Source organism: Balaenoptera musculus, chromosome 2 (genome assembly GCF_009873245.2).
Source record: "Balaenoptera musculus isolate JJ_BM4_2016_0621 chromosome 2, mBalMus1.pri.v3, whole genome shotgun sequence".
In the NCBI taxonomy this organism is placed as follows: domain Eukaryota; kingdom Metazoa; phylum Chordata; class Mammalia; order Artiodactyla; family Balaenopteridae; genus Balaenoptera; species Balaenoptera musculus.
In genome coordinates, this window is record NC_045786.1 from 148,028,385 (window position 1) to 148,045,800 (window position 17,416).

Sequence of the window (17,416 nt, forward strand, 5' to 3'; positions counted from 1 at the left end):
CCAGCCTGTAAGCTTGGAGAGGGGAGGCACTGTTTCTACCTTGTTCTCCACTGTTAAGGCCTACACACTATGGGTACTTCAAATGGGTACTTCATCGATGAAAATACTTGTTGGCTGAGTGGAGTGTGGGATATGGAAGTCTCAAGGGTGGGTCTGACCAGGAGGAAGAAAAGTGGTGAAAACACCTTTGGCCTGCAGGGGGAGATGCTGAGCAGCTCCACACACTCCTCCCAATGGGGCAGTGGGTCCAGTCTCTCTTCCCTTCTTGGAGGGATACTTCTAACAGTAATTATAACAGCTACCACTTACTGACCTAATGCTAAGTACAGGTGCCATCTCATTTACTCTCCACAGCTGCCTTACGAGGCTGGCACTATTACTGTCTCCATCTCACAGATGGGAGATGGGGCAGAGAGAGGTCAGCAGGCAGAGCTGGGACTGGTACCTGCCATGTATTGGATGCTCAAGCCTGAAAGCTTAATACTACCCTTTGGTGCTTCACCAAAAAATTCTATCACACTGAGAAACTGTCCACATTTATTTTTAGTTTGGAGAATATGGTCACTGCTCCACAGCTGAGTCTGAAGTTAGGAACAGCCCTGCCACTCCCCACTTCGGGCTCTGGGCCAGGGCCCCCACAAAGCTGACTCACCAAGTTGACTTTTGACAGGCAAAAGAAATACATGCCAGGCCCAGACCCAAGCCCAGGAGTGAGACCTGCAAGAGGAAGACCGGCTGAGCGGGCAGGAGCCACACTCAGGCATAGGTACCTTGTCACCTGCCTCCCAACTTTAAGATCAATGCCTTTGAGAGTGGCATTTTGCTCACTCCTGAATTCTCAGTGCTCAGTATAGGCGAGGCACCTGGTGAGTATTTGCTGAATGAATGAATGAATACGTTAGGTTTTCCCACCACAGAAAAGAGGGCTGGGAGCTGAGTTTCCCATACCCCAAGGCCGAGGACATTCTGGGACAGATGCCCAACACTGATTCAAAGGCTGAAAGGCAGGAAACAGGAGGTGAGGAGGAGGCCTAGGGGTCCCTCCAGGGAGAGAATGAGGGAAACATTGAGTCACTAAATCAAGACCTCTGGGCCCCTGGTACCTGGGTATGTGGAAGGGGATTGAGGGGTAGAAGAGGGCCCAGCATGGGATGTAATTCCTAAAATCTGAGCAAGAACAACTGGCAAAAGAGAGTAACCCATTCCAGGCCATCAGACCGAGCAGGCAGGCCACGCTGCACCTGGCAATGGGTCTGAGCCGTCAGGAGCCTCCGCCACCAGCCAAAAGCACACTCAAGGCAGATTTGGAAAGTTTTCCTAGTTTACCAGCCTGTTCTACCTGCCTGGCCTCTGAGGCCCTGGTGGGAAATGCAGGGGGTGGTGCCTGCAGCAGAGGCCAGGCCTTGGGAGAGCTTTGCTGACAACCCTGGACCCTGGCACCCAGCACTCACCTGGTCTGGGTGGACACGGGGCACAGGAGGTCACTCCCCAGAAGGCTCCCACACTGCCACAGCAGTCCTCTTGGGCAGTCAGCTCCAGCAGGGGGTTGGCACACTGGAAAAAAGGCCATGGACACTCATCACCTGCTTCCCTCCCCTGCTGTGCACAGAGATGTCGCAGGAAAGCCTGAGACATGAGCTCACCACTCACATCCTGCAGAGAATGCCCCCACCCAAGGGAGGGGAGGAGAGGGGAGGAGTTGTCCCGGAAGGAAGCAGTGAAACCCAAAGTCCACTCTGCCAGACCCTAAACTTGGGAGGGGAGTGGCAGGGACACATCCAGATAAGATCTTCTCTGTGAAGTCTGCAAACTGCCCCCATCCATGTTCCCAGCCCACAGAGGTTGGGCTTTCCTCCATCAAACTCCAGGGAATGCCAAGGCCACCTCCTGTGAGCAGGGTCCATGCCCAGCGACACCACAGCTGAGAGGTCCCTATCCCTTGGCTACTCCCTACCTCCCCCAGTTCCCAGGAGGGGTTTCCGGAAACGCCAAACTGCAATCCTAGGAAAAACCATCCTGGGTCTGGCTTAGCCCCTATCCTTAGGTGCCTGGACTCAGAAAAGCACACATGATTTCCCATCACTGACTGAGGATGCCACCGGAGGTAGGGGGGATGGAGTGTCTTATCTTTGCACCGCCAAGGCTTTGGGGTTTAACCTGCATTTGCTAATTTCACATCTCTGTGACTCCACCCTTAACTGGAGACCAAACTCCTTCTCGCCAGATCTAATAGCCCCACTACCCACGCACCGGGAGTCCTACACTCAGCTCCAGGAGAGCCCAGGATTTGCTGGGACACAAGGACGATTGTTCCCCTCCAGAGGGGGCCTCTCTTGGGTCCTCTTCTGTGTGCCTGGCACTGACAGGTACCCAGTGTCGACCAAGTAGGAGGCTCAACCCCTCTACACTCAGGCAATTTTATGCCCTGAGTTTTCCCATGTGGGGAATGGGAGGCCCTGTAGATTCACATTCCCTAGGAACAAGGAGGAGAGCGGGAAGGAGGAGGGGCACCGCAGGGAGCAGTCGTGGTCCCAGAAGACCCCGGGGCTGGGGCAGGAGCTGCTTTCTCACCTGTCCGTTCATAGCACTCAGGTAGCACCGGCCCAGCAGTGCCGGAGGCCTGGGCACCACTAGGGGTGGTGGCCGAGGAACCTCTCCAGACCGAGCCGGGATGCTGTTGCTGTCCCAGTGGCCATGGCCGGGGCTGGCGGGAAGCCAGGGCGAGGGTCTGGTCTCCACGCTGTTCTCCTCTGGGGCCTCCTCGACCTCGCCCCGTACCCGAGCCACCTGGTGGACCTGCACGGAGGCCTCAGGCGGGTGGTGGATGTGCACCTTCACCAAGGAGGGGTTCGCAGAGGCTGGGCACAGGGGCTGGGGTCAGAGGTGGGGAAACAGGGCCCCACCCTCTGAGGAGTGGCAGCAGCCCTGGGCCAGGCGAGCCACTGGTTGTGTCTCCCCAAAACTCGTCTCCATTTCTTCACTCTCTACTCAAAACCCAGAACAATACCCCAGGGAGGACAGGACCAAGCACAGACTCCTCCCCTCCACACCTTTTCTTGAAAAACCTTCATTACCAACTTCCAAACTACCTTCCTGATTCCACCTCCCCCCATGATCCTGTACAACCTTCGAGCTCCAGCCCAACAGACCCTGCATGGTCCCCACTACATGCCTTTGTTCACACCACTCCCTCTGCCCAGGAAGCCCTCCACTCCCCTCTGCTTAACCAAAGCCTACCCATTGTTTAAGGCCTAAGTGAAGTCCACCTCCCCCATGCAGCCTTCCCTGAACACCTCAGGCTTGGGGCTCTCCAACCCCTGATCTCCTACAAAATTCTGTATTTTTTGTACCCTTTATTTGGCACCTAATAATGGAAGGCAGAGGAAAGGAAATGTTTTATGATGCCATTCTTTCTCATCCATCCTCCCTCTATTGTTCAGAACCATGGGTTCCTTGAAATCAGGACCCTACCCTTATACTCTTTTGTCTCCCCCATCGCACCCAGTAGGGGATAAGAGCCAAAAAAAAAAAAAAAAGGGCAGAGAAAAACTTAGGGAATGAAACTGAGCGCTAAGGGTAGAGGAGAAGCAAGGGCTGGAGGCAGCTTCCCATCCCCTCCACCAAGATGCCAGCACCCACCCTACGCGGTTACCCAGGTCGCCTCCCAGCCCCACACTCACCCAGCTGGTTGGAGAGAGGCAGCGTGAAGGTGGACTGCTTCAAGGGGCCCGGTGGCGAGGCCCTGTGGTGGACCCCCTTCTCTGGAGGCTCCCTGTCCAGATTGGGGGAGGGCAGGTGGCAGAACTTCCCAGTGGAGTTGGTGGGGCACCAGCATTCGTCCCTACCAATGCAGCGGCCTCCATTCAGGCAGGGGATCTGGCAGAAATCTACAACATCGACCTCAAGGTGACGTGGTGGAAGAACACAGCAGCACCTACTATGTGGCCGCTGGGTGACAACAGGGAAGCAGGGGGAACAAGACCCCCAAATCTGGATGGCTTTGGGAACCGGGCACCCCCTGAAATGCAGGGACTTTCCAGGAGGCCTGGGAGGATGAAGGAGGATGGATAATAAGAGGCCTTGCCTTTCCTCCACCCTGCAGTAACCTGAGGGATGGGACGGGAGTGGGGGGCTGGCGGGGAGTGGCACTGTTAACGCCTTCACTTTTCTGTGGAGGAAACTTGGATTCAGAGAGGTTGTGTGACTTGCTCAGAGTCACATGTGACAGAGCTGGGTGAGGACTCAGCATTGTGTGATTGGAGACAACTCACAGGAGCCACGGTATGAGAGCACCCGGCCTCCTTCCTGCAGAAGAGCTGGGCTCCAGCCCAAGGCAGGCCTGTCCTTCTGGCCACCCCTGCACCCAGCTCCAGGGCCAGCCAGGAACCATGTGAGCGGGGAATGGACTCACAGATTCGGAAACCAGACTTGGGGTCATGCCCGTGGCCGCTCTGGCTGTACAGGGTGGTGGTGTCGCCACGCTCGCAGCTGCTGGCACAGCGCCCATGGGCACAGGTCTGCTTGCAGATGGTGGGAGTGAAGACGATCTTGATCTTCTTGATTTTCTCCGTGAGATTCAGCCCTGCAGAGAGAGGGCTTGGGTCCAGGGGGCAAGGCTGAGAGGCACAGCTGTGACCTCCAGAGGCTGGTTAGAAAGGCCCACGGGACTGGGTTGAATCCATCCCAAGGGCATTTGCTAAGTACCTCCTGGATGCAAGGTTCCATAGTGGGGGCCGAGTAATAGCTCACAGCCCAACATCTACTGAGGGATGCCAACAGGCCAGCACCTGAGCTCATGCTTTATGCACAATAACTTTCAGCCCTCTTGAGTATTATTTTAAGTTGAACCACTAGAAATTGCCATTTTTGTAGGTTAAAATGGTTGAATATTGGCAATGTTCTTATATCTGACCAAATATTTCCATCTGACAGTTAAGGAAACTGAGGCTCAGAGAAGGATGGGTTGCATCCCAAGTCACACAGCTAGCAAGGGCTGCAGCTGGGCTTTGCACCAAAGGGCAGAGAACAGAATGTAGCTCAGACTTGCTAGAGAAGAGAGTTTTCCAAGAGAACACCTGAAAGAATGATTAGGGTCGGGTTTTGGAGGCCCTAATGGCCAGAACAAGGATAGAGCACTTTATTCAGTTGGCGGTGGGAAATCATTGAAAATTTTCAGTGAGAGATCAAAGAGGAAGTGGGGGGAGGGTAATGCCATCTGAGCTGGGGTGTGCAGGTGGATGGAGAGACAGGGTGACTGGTTGGGAGGTCATTGCAGCAGCGTGAGCTGAGGTCGCTTCATTTAACACAAGTGGTGGCAGTGGAAACACAAAGGAGGGGTATTCATTCTGTATAGGGGGCCCAGTGGGGAAGCCAGGAGGCGGAGGGGTTGAGAAGGGAAGTATAAAAGGTCTATGGAGACTTGACTGTGAAGGGAGGAGAGATAGAAAGGAAGGCAGAGGGAAGTGGAGAAATAGCCATACGTGTGTGTGTGTGTGTGTGTGTGTGTGTGTGAATGGGAGAGCTGTAAGTAACTGTATATGCTCTAGGGAAAGGGCTGAGTGGGGGACAGGTTGAAGGGGGAGGAGAACCGGGGGAGGGGGAGGGCAAGTGACAGCCTAGGGTTCCAGAAGAGTCAAGAAACAGTGGGATGTGCCTTAGACAAGAAGAGGGGCACTTCCTTTTCAAGATGGCAAGAAAGGTCATCAGCTATAAAAAGGACACTGCTGCATGTTATCCACGACATGGATAAACCTCAAAAACATTACACTAAGTGAAAGAGCCAGACACAAAAGGCCACATATTGCATGATTCCGTTTATATGAAATGTCCAGGATATGCAAATCTATAAGGACAGGGAGTGGATTAGTGGGACCAGGGGCCGAGGCGAGGGTGGGAGCGGGGAAGGGAGTGACTGCTTAATGGGCATGGGGCTTCTTCTTGCAGTGATGGCAATGTCCTGTAATTAGATAGCGGTTGCACACAATTGTGGATATGCTAAACATCACTGATGTGCACACTTTAAAATGGGCAGGAAGGTGAGGACTCTGGGGAGTGGAAAGCATGGCCATGGGATGGGGCTGGGGAAGGTGGGGGCAGCTTGGAGTAGCTGCTCTGAGGAACGAGAGAAAGTGTCCCGGCACACCGGGAAGGATTGCTGGGCAACGAGCAAGAATGTGCAGAGGCTTGAATCCTCAGGGATGCTCAGCTCTCTCCTCTGGGAAGCAGAGGCCCCGCTGTAGGTAACAAGGGGTTTGCAGGAAGGATGAGGTGGAAGGACCAGCGCCAGGGAGGTGAGGTTCACAACTGGATATGAAGGAAGCAAAGGCAGGACAGGTGACAGATGGGGCAGAAATGGAGCAATCAAGGTCTAGGTGCCTCAAAGGGGCAAAGTCTCCAGCAGCTGGTTTAGGACCCCTGGAGTCCGACACAAAGCAGATGCTTGACAACTGTTTTGTTCATTGGCTGAAAAGATAAGGGACAGGGTGACAACTCAGCCCTTCTGAGAGGGTGAAGGGGGAAGCAAAGGTGGGGAGAAGGAGGTCCAAGATTTAGATGCCCTGCTCTTTGAGGACCTGGAGCCAGGGTGTCCTTACCCCAGGAGGATGACGGGTGGTCCAGATATGCTGCCTGCTGGGCACCATGCTTCCGCTCAGGGCCTGGCCCCATGGGCAGGGCATTGGAGGTCAGCTGGCCGTTGGCCGCAGTGGCCAGATAAAGTCGGACAGTCTGGGACAGCCCCACGTGCTGCTGGGTGGCGTGTGTCTGGCTGAGCCCACTCAGGGTCCTGTGGAGACAACCGGGGCGTGGGGTTTGCATCCCGGGAACAGTGTCTCTGTGCCCTTCCTGTTCAGGACGTCCACCCCCGCCTCTGCGCTAGAAGAGAGTTCTCTGTTTGGCTGCCTTCTTGCCAACTCCAGGAAAATGGAGGTGCCCTGAGACAGGGGAACAGGGCTAAGGCCAGCTGGCTAGTTCGGTGGGAGTGCCTACCCCTTTGTAGAACTGCCAGGCTTTGGCTGGGTATTCTGGGCAAGTCACTGAGCCTCCCTGGGCCTCAGGGCCCTCGACTGCAAAATAAAGGTGTTAGATTGGTCCCATGTAGCTCTGACATTTGAAGAGTTTGAGACTCTTATGGACCAGCCCTCGCCCTAAAACTGAGTCCTGTGCCTGCTTCTTGCCACTTCTTAATACAACCTTTCATACAAATTGCTTGTGGAACAGGTGCCCAGCAAATACACGTTAACAGATTGATTCAGGGGCGGGGCCCTGAATATCCCTCTGATTAATGTTATTGTAAAAATAATACAGCAACAATATTCAAGGAGAAAAAAATGAATTCATCATCCTCCCACCCCAACACGGCAAATACTTTGGCATATTTCCTTTCAACCTTTGCTCAAGTTCTTACACTATTGTCATCACTTGCAGATACCATTTAAATTCTGATTTTTCACTTAACATTAGATCGTACTTTATACAATTCCACAATTTTCATATTGATCATCTTAATTGCTACAAGGTAGTCTATCTGAAGATGAATCACAATTTATTCAGACATTCTCCTGTTACATACTTAGATTGTTTTTTAAATTTTTAACTGTGGACATCCTGACTCATATGGCTTTTTTTCTTCAGTTAAAATATTCCTTTAGTATAGGGGGATTCATTAAACTGTTTTTATTCTGTATATTTGAAAAGTATTTATAAGAAACATTTTGAAAAGGCTTATTATTTTAGGATTAATTCTGTGGACTAGAATGACCATATCAGAGGTTACATTTATGGCTCTAGGTATACACTGGAGGACTGCTCTCCAAAAGGCTGTATAAATGTACCACTCGGAGTGCAGCCTCGCCAGCATAGTGTATTATTAATTTTTCATAATCATCATCATCATCATCATAAATGATACTTCAATGTTGCTTTAGCTACCTTTTTTTTATCATTTCTGAGGTTGAATTTTTTTCATACATCTATTTACCACTTGTGAAAATTTTCTGCTCATGTCCTTTGATATCTTAACTATTTGAGTTGTTTGCTCATAAACTTGAACGGTTCTTTATGTGTTTATTATAAGGCAGGTCATTCTACAAGGCAGCCTTGTTGTAAATGCTCTGTCACTGTCAAAATGTATATGAACCACTGTATACCTGGCAGTGTCTGGACTGTGGTGGGTGTGAGCACATTGTAGACATTGAAGCTGAGAGAGTAATTACTTGCCCAAGGTTATACAACAGGTAAATCAGGCCCCAGGACTCCAACCCAGCAGAGCTTGACTCCTGTGCCACCCAACAGAGCAGCCCAGACCATGACAGAAACTCAGCCTAGAAGCCTCTGCTCAGACCTGGGGTGGCGCTCTTTCCTCCAGTAGGTCCCACCCCTAGCTCCACTGGATTCTTTGCCCAAGTGGGTCCTGGGACCCTCTCCCTCCATCATCCCTATTCCTGTTCTGTTGGCCCCGGGTGTCCAGGCCATGAGCAATCTCCCTCTCATCCTTTCCTGGCAGGAGCCAGAACAGCACAGGTGTCAGAGTTGGGCACCTTCCAGCCCTTCCCCAGCCCTGTTGGCCTGGGACTTGGCTCCCGTGAGCTTCACCACTGCTCTTCTTCCAGTGCGACCAGCAGCAAATACTCACCCTGACAGCCCCAAACATGCCCCAGCCTGCTCCCCAAGTTTGAGGGCTGGAGTGAGAGAGAGGGCCCGTTAGCCACCTCAGAAGCTCTGGGAGCTGTAACAGACCAGATTTGGGGGCCCCACCCTCAGGCACCTGCTCCTAACTCCGAGGAGAAGGTCAGCACAACCAGCTGCAGCAGAAAACACAATTCTTCCAATGGCTTCCAAGAGTTCGCCAAAGAGTGAGAGGTAAGTGAGCTGGTAGGTCGGTGGAAGTCTCCTCCTGGTGGCACCAAGCTGATGCCATGGCTCAGCTTAGTGTCAGCATCACAGAGCACCCAGGGAGCTAAAGGGAGTAGTTCAGGTTCTGCCCGGACCACCTGGGACATTTCTGAACTTGATGCTGAACAAGAGCTCTCCAATCTGGTCAAGGTGGAAACTCAAAGGGTTCTTTCTTGGTGGTTTGCTGTCACTGTTGTTACTGTTGCCATCAATTGTTTCTCTAATTGGAACTCAAAGCTAATGGCCCCAAGATTCCTGAGTTCAAATCCCTTAAGGGTCAAAGGCTTAACTTTGCAGAGAAGAAAAAAAATGTCTTCCCTAGTTGTAGAAAGGACCTGTCTGTACAGAGAAGAGAGGACAGGAATTGGGCCAGGCAGATGTCAGTTCTGCCTCCTACTTGACCAGTCACTGAGATCCCCTGAAACTCAGATTCCTAATCAGTAAAACAGGAATAGTGACACCCACCTCACCGGGCTATGGTGAGGACCAAGAGGAACAGTGACACCATGTGATTATTTTGAAAATATAAATAAGTGGTCACAAGTTGAAAACTATGCCAGAACTTTAAAATCACATGAACAAAGAAAAGAAAGTGCTAGCTATAGTTCAGACAAAATACCTCTCCCCAAGCCACTAAAAATTCTTCTTCATCTAAGAGGAATAAAAGACACCCCAAATATCTTGTTATACTGCCCAAGCGTCGTTACATATAAAAGGCCAAGTGACTAATCTGGTGTCAATACATTTTTAACAACCACAGCCTTCTGAGCTCAATCCATTGTCATCTACTGCTGTGATGGGGATTTCGGATTAAACGATAGAAATCAAAAAGTCCTACCTTCTGAGACGCTCAGAGCCAAGTAAAGAAGGAAGCCTTGGTTCTTTGATAGGTCCTATGTCTTACACTGAAAACACCCCTCTAAAGAGTCAGCTATCTCCCTTCATAAACCCCAGACCAGTCCTGGGAGGTGGACAGGGAGGGAGGGCCCCCCACCCCATGTGTGAAGGGCTTCAGGCCCTCAGCTCAGCTCTGGCTCCTAGAGGGTGGTAGCAACAGAGGCAAGTGAGAGCTTCACTGGGAAGGTGACTTTCTTTGACTAAAGTGTCTGGAGCGGGGCTCTGTCCACTCTCAGCCTTGGAAGAACTGCTTCAATTTCATTAAAGGATAGCGGTTCTCAGACTCGCCTAGCCCAAGATTATCTCTCTGGGATTGTTCCAAGGAGGTCCTGGCAGAGCTGCCACAATGGACTGCAACATCCATCTCTCTAGACTTCAGGATTTCATGGATCAGTAAAATTTTGAAACAAATGTAGGGGACCAACATAAAGTTGCCAACTTTTTATTTAGGTAAGACATTAAAACACACACACACACACACGCACAACTGCCAATTATTACCACCATAACTTTATGAAAGAAAAGACATTTCAATGCTAATAAGAAATATTTGAATAAGCTTAACTTCGTGGAAATCTCACCTCATTGACTTTATTTTTTTCATTTCTTCATGGACCAACGAAAACTCCATCACAGACCAGCGTGGAGCCAAGGAGGAGCCACTGGGTATGATCCACCAAGATGTGCTCTGGCCTGAGGACTCTCCGGCTCTTTCAACCAATTTGGGAAGAAAACCTTCCATCCCAGCTGGCTGGGATCTTCAGACCTGAGTGGAAACTCCCTGGACAGTGCATACCCATGATAATGCCACTCAGCTGAACATGGTGCCCCCATATTCTGCCCAACTCACTAAGGTTCTCAAACAGTGATGGGGAGATGAGTGGGTGAGGGGCTCCGTGCCCTCCATCCCACCCACTTTCACCTTAGCCTGGTGGCTCCACTCTATCTAATTGATAACTGGGCTTCCACATACTATTTTGTTTGCTAAGTGTTCTGCTGCCAAAAGAAAGTTTAAAAACATCACTGCAAGGTGCATAGAATAGTTACAGCTCCCATGGATAGAGCACTGAAGCATGTACTTCAAATGCATCATCTTATTCATGTTATTTTATTGAATGAAAAAAGTAAGTTGCAAAATAATATGGGCAGTAACACTTCCAGGTTTCTGTTTGAAGAAAAACCTCTCTCTCTCCCCCTACAGGTATTTATATAGGCATAGGAAAGGTCTGGAAGGATCTGTAAACAGTGGCTGCCCCTTGGGGATGCGAATGCCTATGTATGTGTAACTACTGTTTTAAACTTTATGTTTCCATATTTTTAGATTTTTTTCAGTAAAAGATTTTTTTTTACAGTTTTACAGTAAACATGCATTATTTTGTAATAAAAATAAATCTCTATTTTCCCCAGCAACTCCAATTTATAGATAAGGAAATTGAGGCTCAGGAAAAGCATGATCAATGTGTGTATATTACTAGGATCCAAGGCAGACTCTGATGGCTAACAGAGGTACAGGAGTTCAGATGTAAGCAGCACCATGACATTTGAGCTGAGGCTTAAGAGATGGGGAGGAATTTCACAGTCCAAAATGAGGAGGAAGACATTCCAGATAAGATAACGCGTGAAGGTGGGAAGCATGGGCCATATTTAAGGAAGGATAATGAGCACAGTTGGATAAAGCATAGAATGGAAGGGAAGGGAGGGAAGGAAAATAACATCCATTCGGTGCCTACCAAGTAGTGGACATCATTCTAGGTGTTTTACATAACATATCATTTACTTGTCCAAACAACCAACCCTATGATCAAAAACCTCTGCTTGGCCAAAACCACTTTAAACAAAGTAAAAAGACAAAAGACAAAATGGTAAAAATAAGTGCAATTCATATCACGATAAAGAACCAATCTCCATAATATTTAAAGAGCGCCTAGAAACAGAAAAGACAGACTAATAGCCCTCGAAGAAAAGTCAGCAAAGGAATATGAACAGTTTACAGAAAAAAAAACCCCAAATGTTTCCTTTTTTTTTCAAGATCAAGATTTTTAAAAATTAATGTTTCATTGCTTCATCAAGTACATTCTCAAGTATAATTTTTGTTGTTTACTATAAATATATGGTGACAAAGAGCACAGTTTGAAGGAACTGCACTGATTTTTCCTAAGGCACCAGCAGTTTTCCCCACCATCCCTTATGAACCATAGTGCAATTGTCAACACAATGAAAAAGGAACTTAGTATTATTATTAAAATAGTTTTAACCCTTAAAGGGTCTTGGGCTCAACAGATAGCACTTTGAGAACTACTGTTTTACTAGAACAAAAATATATTTCTCATTTTTGTTACGTTGACTTTGGGTTGGTTACAGGTATCTTCTTCATTCTGGAATCCTGGCAAAAGAAAAAGCCTTTATCTGGCACCTGTTTTTCTTGTGGCAGAGGAAAATGAGCAAAAGTAAATTCATGCATTGGCTTCCAAAGCTTCTTCTTAGACATGACCTATATCATTTCTCATCTTCCATTGACTTTGGTCAAGTCCCATGGCCAAGCTTGATGTCAATGGAAAGAAGGAAGTACTCCTCCCATAGGTAAGGACCCTGGAAACCGTGGCCTCCGATGCCGCTCCCCCCTCCCGGGAAAGGAGACACAAGGAAATTCCCCTCCTCGCCTCCGCTGCCACCTCCAACCACCCCCAAAATAACCCCTCGGGGGGTGAGAGGCAATTATAACCCCGTCGAGCGGAGGGCGCGGGGGATGCGCGCCGGGCGGGCGGGGTCGGGGAGCGCGGCGCGGGTCCCCAGGTGGCGAGCTGAGGTGCTCCCACCGCCCCAAATGTTTCTTAAACACATGAAAATAGGCTCAACTTTTCTCATTCGAAGGGATGTGCAAATGAAAACTACTTTGAGATAGCATTTTTCAGTCCATCAGATTAGCAAAAAATCCAAAAGTTTAATAATAGACTAATTTGGTGAGATTGTGCAGAAACAGACACTCTCAGATGTTGCTGGTAGGAATGTAAGTCGACACAGCCCATATGGAGAGCAATTTGGCAATGTCTATCCACACCGCAATGCATCAATGCTTTGCCCCTGCAGGTCCACCTCCGAGGCTGTGCTGCAGATACACCTGCTGTGGTAGGCGCTGCTGCCGCCCTGCCCAGTCTCCTTTGCGGCCAGTGCACCCCACACTGTCTTCTCCTGAGCTGTGCTCCGGACGGAAGGCAACCACCTGACAAGCTCCTCCCACCATCATGACCACGAAGCCAATGACTGCCTGAACCGGAAGTTTAAAAGCCCCGCCTCCCTGCTTCAAGGTGGGACAACTGTCCAAGCTCCGCCCTCTGTTAGGCTTTGGCTTGATTTTCCCGGGACCAATCCTTGTTTGGCTCTTTCTGCCTTTCCATTCTGCTTCCCTCCCGCCCTTAGCCCTCCCCCAGTAAATCACACACACACCTGAATTCACGTCCCAGCTCCACCTCTAGGGGAATCTGACCTAAGACACTTGTAAACGTCCACAATGATGGATGAACAAGATTATTCATAGTAGCACTGTTTTGTAATAGCAAAATATTTTGTAAAGAATAGAAACAGGGCTTCCCAGGTGGTGCAGTGGTTGAGAATCTGCCTGCCAATGCAGGGGACACGGGTTCGAGCCCTGGTCTGGGAAGATCCCACATGCCGCGGAGCAACTGGGCCCGTGAGCCACAACTACTGAGCCTGCGCGTCTGGAGCTTGTGCTCCGCAACAAGAGAAGCCGCGACAGTGAGAGGCCCGCGCACCGCGATGAAGAGGGGCCCCCCGCTCGCCACAACTAGAGAAAGCCCTCGCACAGAAACGAAGACCCAACACAGCCAAAAAATAAATAAATAAGTAAATAAACTATGCACATCCTCCTGTACACTTTAAAAATCATCTCTAGATTACTTACAACACCTAATACAATGTAAATGCTATGTAAATAATTGCCAGCATATGGCAAATTCAAGTCTTAAAAAAGAAAAAAGAAAAAAAAAAAGAATAGAAACAATGTAAGTGTCCCTTAGTAGGGGACTGGTTAAACAAACTAAGAGACATCCACGGGATGGAGTCCTATGCCCTCAAAACAGAAAGATTCAGCTCTTTTACATCCACAGGAAAAGCTCTCCAAGATATATAGAAAAGTGAAAAAACAGCCCAAATCTGGCCCACCGACTGTTTTTGTACAGACTGTGACCTAACAATGGTTTTTTATATTTTTTAATGGTTGGAAAAAATCAAACGAAGAATAATATTTCATGACATGAGAAAGCAATATGAAATTCAAATTTGTTTCCATAAATACAGTTTAACTGGAACACAGTCACACTCATTGTCTAAAACTGCTTTTGCTCTACAGTGGCAGAGCTGAGTAGCTGCAGACACCATATGTTGTACAAAGCCTAAAATATTTACTATCTGGCTTTTTATGGAAGAAGTTTGCTGACTCCTGATGTGGGGCATGTAAACTTTTGTGTAAAAATAGAGAAAATAAGCATGAATTTATTTGCATATTCATAAAGCAACCTTGGAAGGATACCCTGAGAATTAATAAGTGGTTTCCTGTGTGTGTGTGTGTGTGTGTTGGGGGGGGGGAGTGGGAAGTGGATGGATGGGGAAGAAACTGGTGCTACAATTCAATGAATGCTTGTACTGTGCCAGGCTGCATGCCAACAACGCGTGTCACATGCATTATCTCATGAAAGCCTCTCCATAACCCTAAGAGTTAGATATACATTATCCCCCATTTTACAGTCAAGAAAACAGAGGGTAGGGAGGTTCTATACCTTGCTGAAGGTCGCAGAACTCCTAAGTGCAGAAGCCAGGTTACCAAACCAAGTAAGTTCATCCTCAAGCCACCCCACCGTTTGTCATTTCTCTATCGCCATTTCACTGAGGCTGTGAGGCATTAAAGAAGAATAGGTTCTGGTCCATATCGTGGAGGACTTGAAATATCAGGGAGGTGTCTGGGCTGTACTGAATGGGTAAAAGGGAGTCCCTAGAGATTTTGGAGCAGCCCACCCTCTTTCACGCATTCAAGAAGCACTTACTGAATGCCTGCCACGTGCCAGGCATCCAGGTCCAAGGGTGGCAAAGACTCTCTTACCCTCTCTGCTCCAGTGGAGACTGAGCAAAGGAACCAGCATCCCAGCACATGTGTGGAGGTACAAGGAGAGCCATACATTAGCCTTGAGATGCTGGTGGTCTTCAAGCAGGTCTAGGACATGATGGGATGGGCCTTTTCAAATGTTTATTACTTTGATGAAAGATTACCTGGTGGTGGATAGACCAGAGAGGGGAGGGCTGGAGGCCAGCTGGAAGGCTTTGGCTGTGCTCTAGTCTAGCAGGGACCAAGGATGGGACCAAGAAGAGGATAGGGATTCAAGGGATATTTAATACATAGAGAGTTCCCAGCTGTGGCTTAGACAAATGGGTGGAGGGCATTCCAAGAGCCAAGATCTCAAGGAGTGATCCAAGAAGTGACTCAGTTTGGGACATAGTGAGTGCTGGTGCCTCAGGATGGATCTCCAGATAGAAATACCCAGGAGGTAGCACTCAGGAGAGAGGCTGGGACTGCAGACACAGTCAAGGGAGTCCTGGTGGGGAGGTGGGGCTGCAGGGATGATATTACTCAGGGAGAGTATTCATAACAAACCACGACTCAGAGTTCCACTGCTGGACTCTGCTCTGGACACTTGCCAGTTTCAAAGAGGGAAATGTGTTAACGAACAGACTGGTCTCCGTGTTAGGCTTTGCTCCCATAAATTTGTCTCCAACCTTTGGTGCCGCTTGCCTGCTAGCGTGCGATAAAGCAAATGGCAAGCCAAAAAGGAATACTGACGGGAAAACGTGGCAACAGCCCATCACACTTCACTTGACAGCTTGCTCTCTACACGGCTACGTGCGTGTGCCTATAGCGGGTTTTTATTTTGCACACACAGACGATCATCATAGTTTCTGCTAGTAAAACTGTTCCCAGCTCTAATCATGGAATTAATTACATTGATAGTTCATGGTATTCCTTATGACTGCCAGATGCTCTGACACCGAAACACTTTGAGAAATACAGGAGTAAAGAGAGAATAAATAAGGGCAGAGGAGGGGGTCTGGGGAGCAACAACCCTTGAGGGGCAGACCAAGGAAGAGGCTGTGGAGATGTCAGAGAGGTAGGAGGGGACAGGGAGAGAGCACCAAGACAGGAGGGCGTTTCTTGAACTCCATCCCTGCTCCTGGCCTTCCCGTGACTGCAGGCCCAGCTCATTACAGGTGAACACACCTTGGCGCCTCCCAAGTGGCTCAGTCTCCCCTGAGAATCTGGGTCCTGGAGAGGCAGGGGGAAGCCTTCGCAGAGCTCTGCTCCCTCTCTCCTCCTCGCTGGCCAGGCAGGCCTCACGCCCAGGCCACGGTCAGGTGGCCCTAGTGCCTAATCCCCAGGGACCCAAGGTAGTGTTTCCAGACATCACGCTCCAGCCCCCGCTGCAAACCTGCCCTGCCCCGGCAGGGAACAAGGGGGCACCCAGCTTTGGTGGGCGAAGAGGAGGGGACACCATGGCCTTGGCACAAAGCGAGGAGCCTGCTGATTCTAGGTGATGCATAGTTTGGGGGCCTGAGCAGGTGTGGCCCAGGCTGGGCTAAGACAGCAGCCATCACTCCCCAGCCTCTGGGTATCAGAGGTGCCAGGTTGATGGGTTCCCAGGTGTCACCGTAAGGAGGGGACGACTTGAACTCTGCCTCTCTTGTCCTAGACAGTAAAAATGAACATTTACTGAGCACTAACTCTGTGCTGTATATTACTTGTTCTATTTGCATATGTTATCTAATCTTTGCAACCACCTTAGGGGCTAGGTACTGTTATTAACCCCATTTTTTCAGAAAATAAAACTGAGGCACAGAGAGGTTAAGGACTTGCCCAAGGTCATTCATCTAGAATCGCACTGTCCAATAGAACTTCCTGTGACGATGGAAACGCTCTATAGTCTGTGCCATCCAATATGCTACCTGCTAGCCACTGTGGCTTTGAAGCACTTGGAAATGCAGCTGGTGTGACTGAGTTTTACATTAAATTAAATTTAAATAGTCCCTTTGTGGCTGATGGCTACTGCATTGGACAGCACAGCATAGAAAATGGAGGAGTCTGGATTTGAACCCGGAAAGTCTATCTTGGCTATGTGGTTAAAAGTTTCCCCTGGCTACCCTCACTGCATTCTTTGCCCCCAGGCACGTGGGTTCCCTGACTGTCCTGGCCCAGGGGAATCAGCACCCTTTTAAACCTTGCTGTCCTGAGGATGTGGCAGGAAAGAGACTGGATTTCCAGAAGACATGGACCCAGGACCAGGTCACAGGGGAGCAGGTTTCAGCATGGCCTGAGGAAGGATGTCAAAAAAGCCAGGGTTGCCTGGCGACATGGTGGTCCCTGGAGAGGCCTGAGCACCTTGTCCTTGGGATCGAGGAGCTGGGTCCCCGCCTCTAACCCTCCATCTCCCCACCCCATGCCAGAAAGGAAGCAGCAGACATTCCTGCTCAGGGCGGGGCTCTGGGCCCGTGACATCTGAGAGACAAGTGGGGTGGCATGCTCAGTGGGGCGGTCCTGGGGGACCCAGCCCCTTCCCGCTGCCTGGCA

At 49.7% G+C, this 17,416-nt stretch overlaps 1 protein-coding gene across 6 annotated transcripts in view; it reads right to left on the minus strand.

The window, feature by feature from the left end:
• The window catches only part of LTBP2 (latent transforming growth factor beta binding protein 2), a 100,499-nt gene that overhangs the window by 45,572 nt on the left and 37,511 nt on the right, over window positions 1-17,416 (minus strand). For all 6 annotated transcript variants that reach the window (XM_036843387.1, XM_036843385.1, XM_036843390.1 and 3 more), the window contains exons 4-8: window positions 6,594-6,784; window positions 4,412-4,582; window positions 3,681-3,887; window positions 2,572-2,858; window positions 1,452-1,554 (exon numbers count right to left, since the gene is read on the minus strand). In XM_036843387.1, the coding sequence (XP_036699282.1) occupies window positions 1,452-1,554; window positions 2,572-2,858; window positions 3,681-3,887; window positions 4,412-4,582; window positions 6,594-6,784 (959 nt within the window). The remainder of the gene's footprint in view (window positions 1-1,451; window positions 1,555-2,571; window positions 2,859-3,680; window positions 3,888-4,411; window positions 4,583-6,593; window positions 6,785-17,416) is intronic.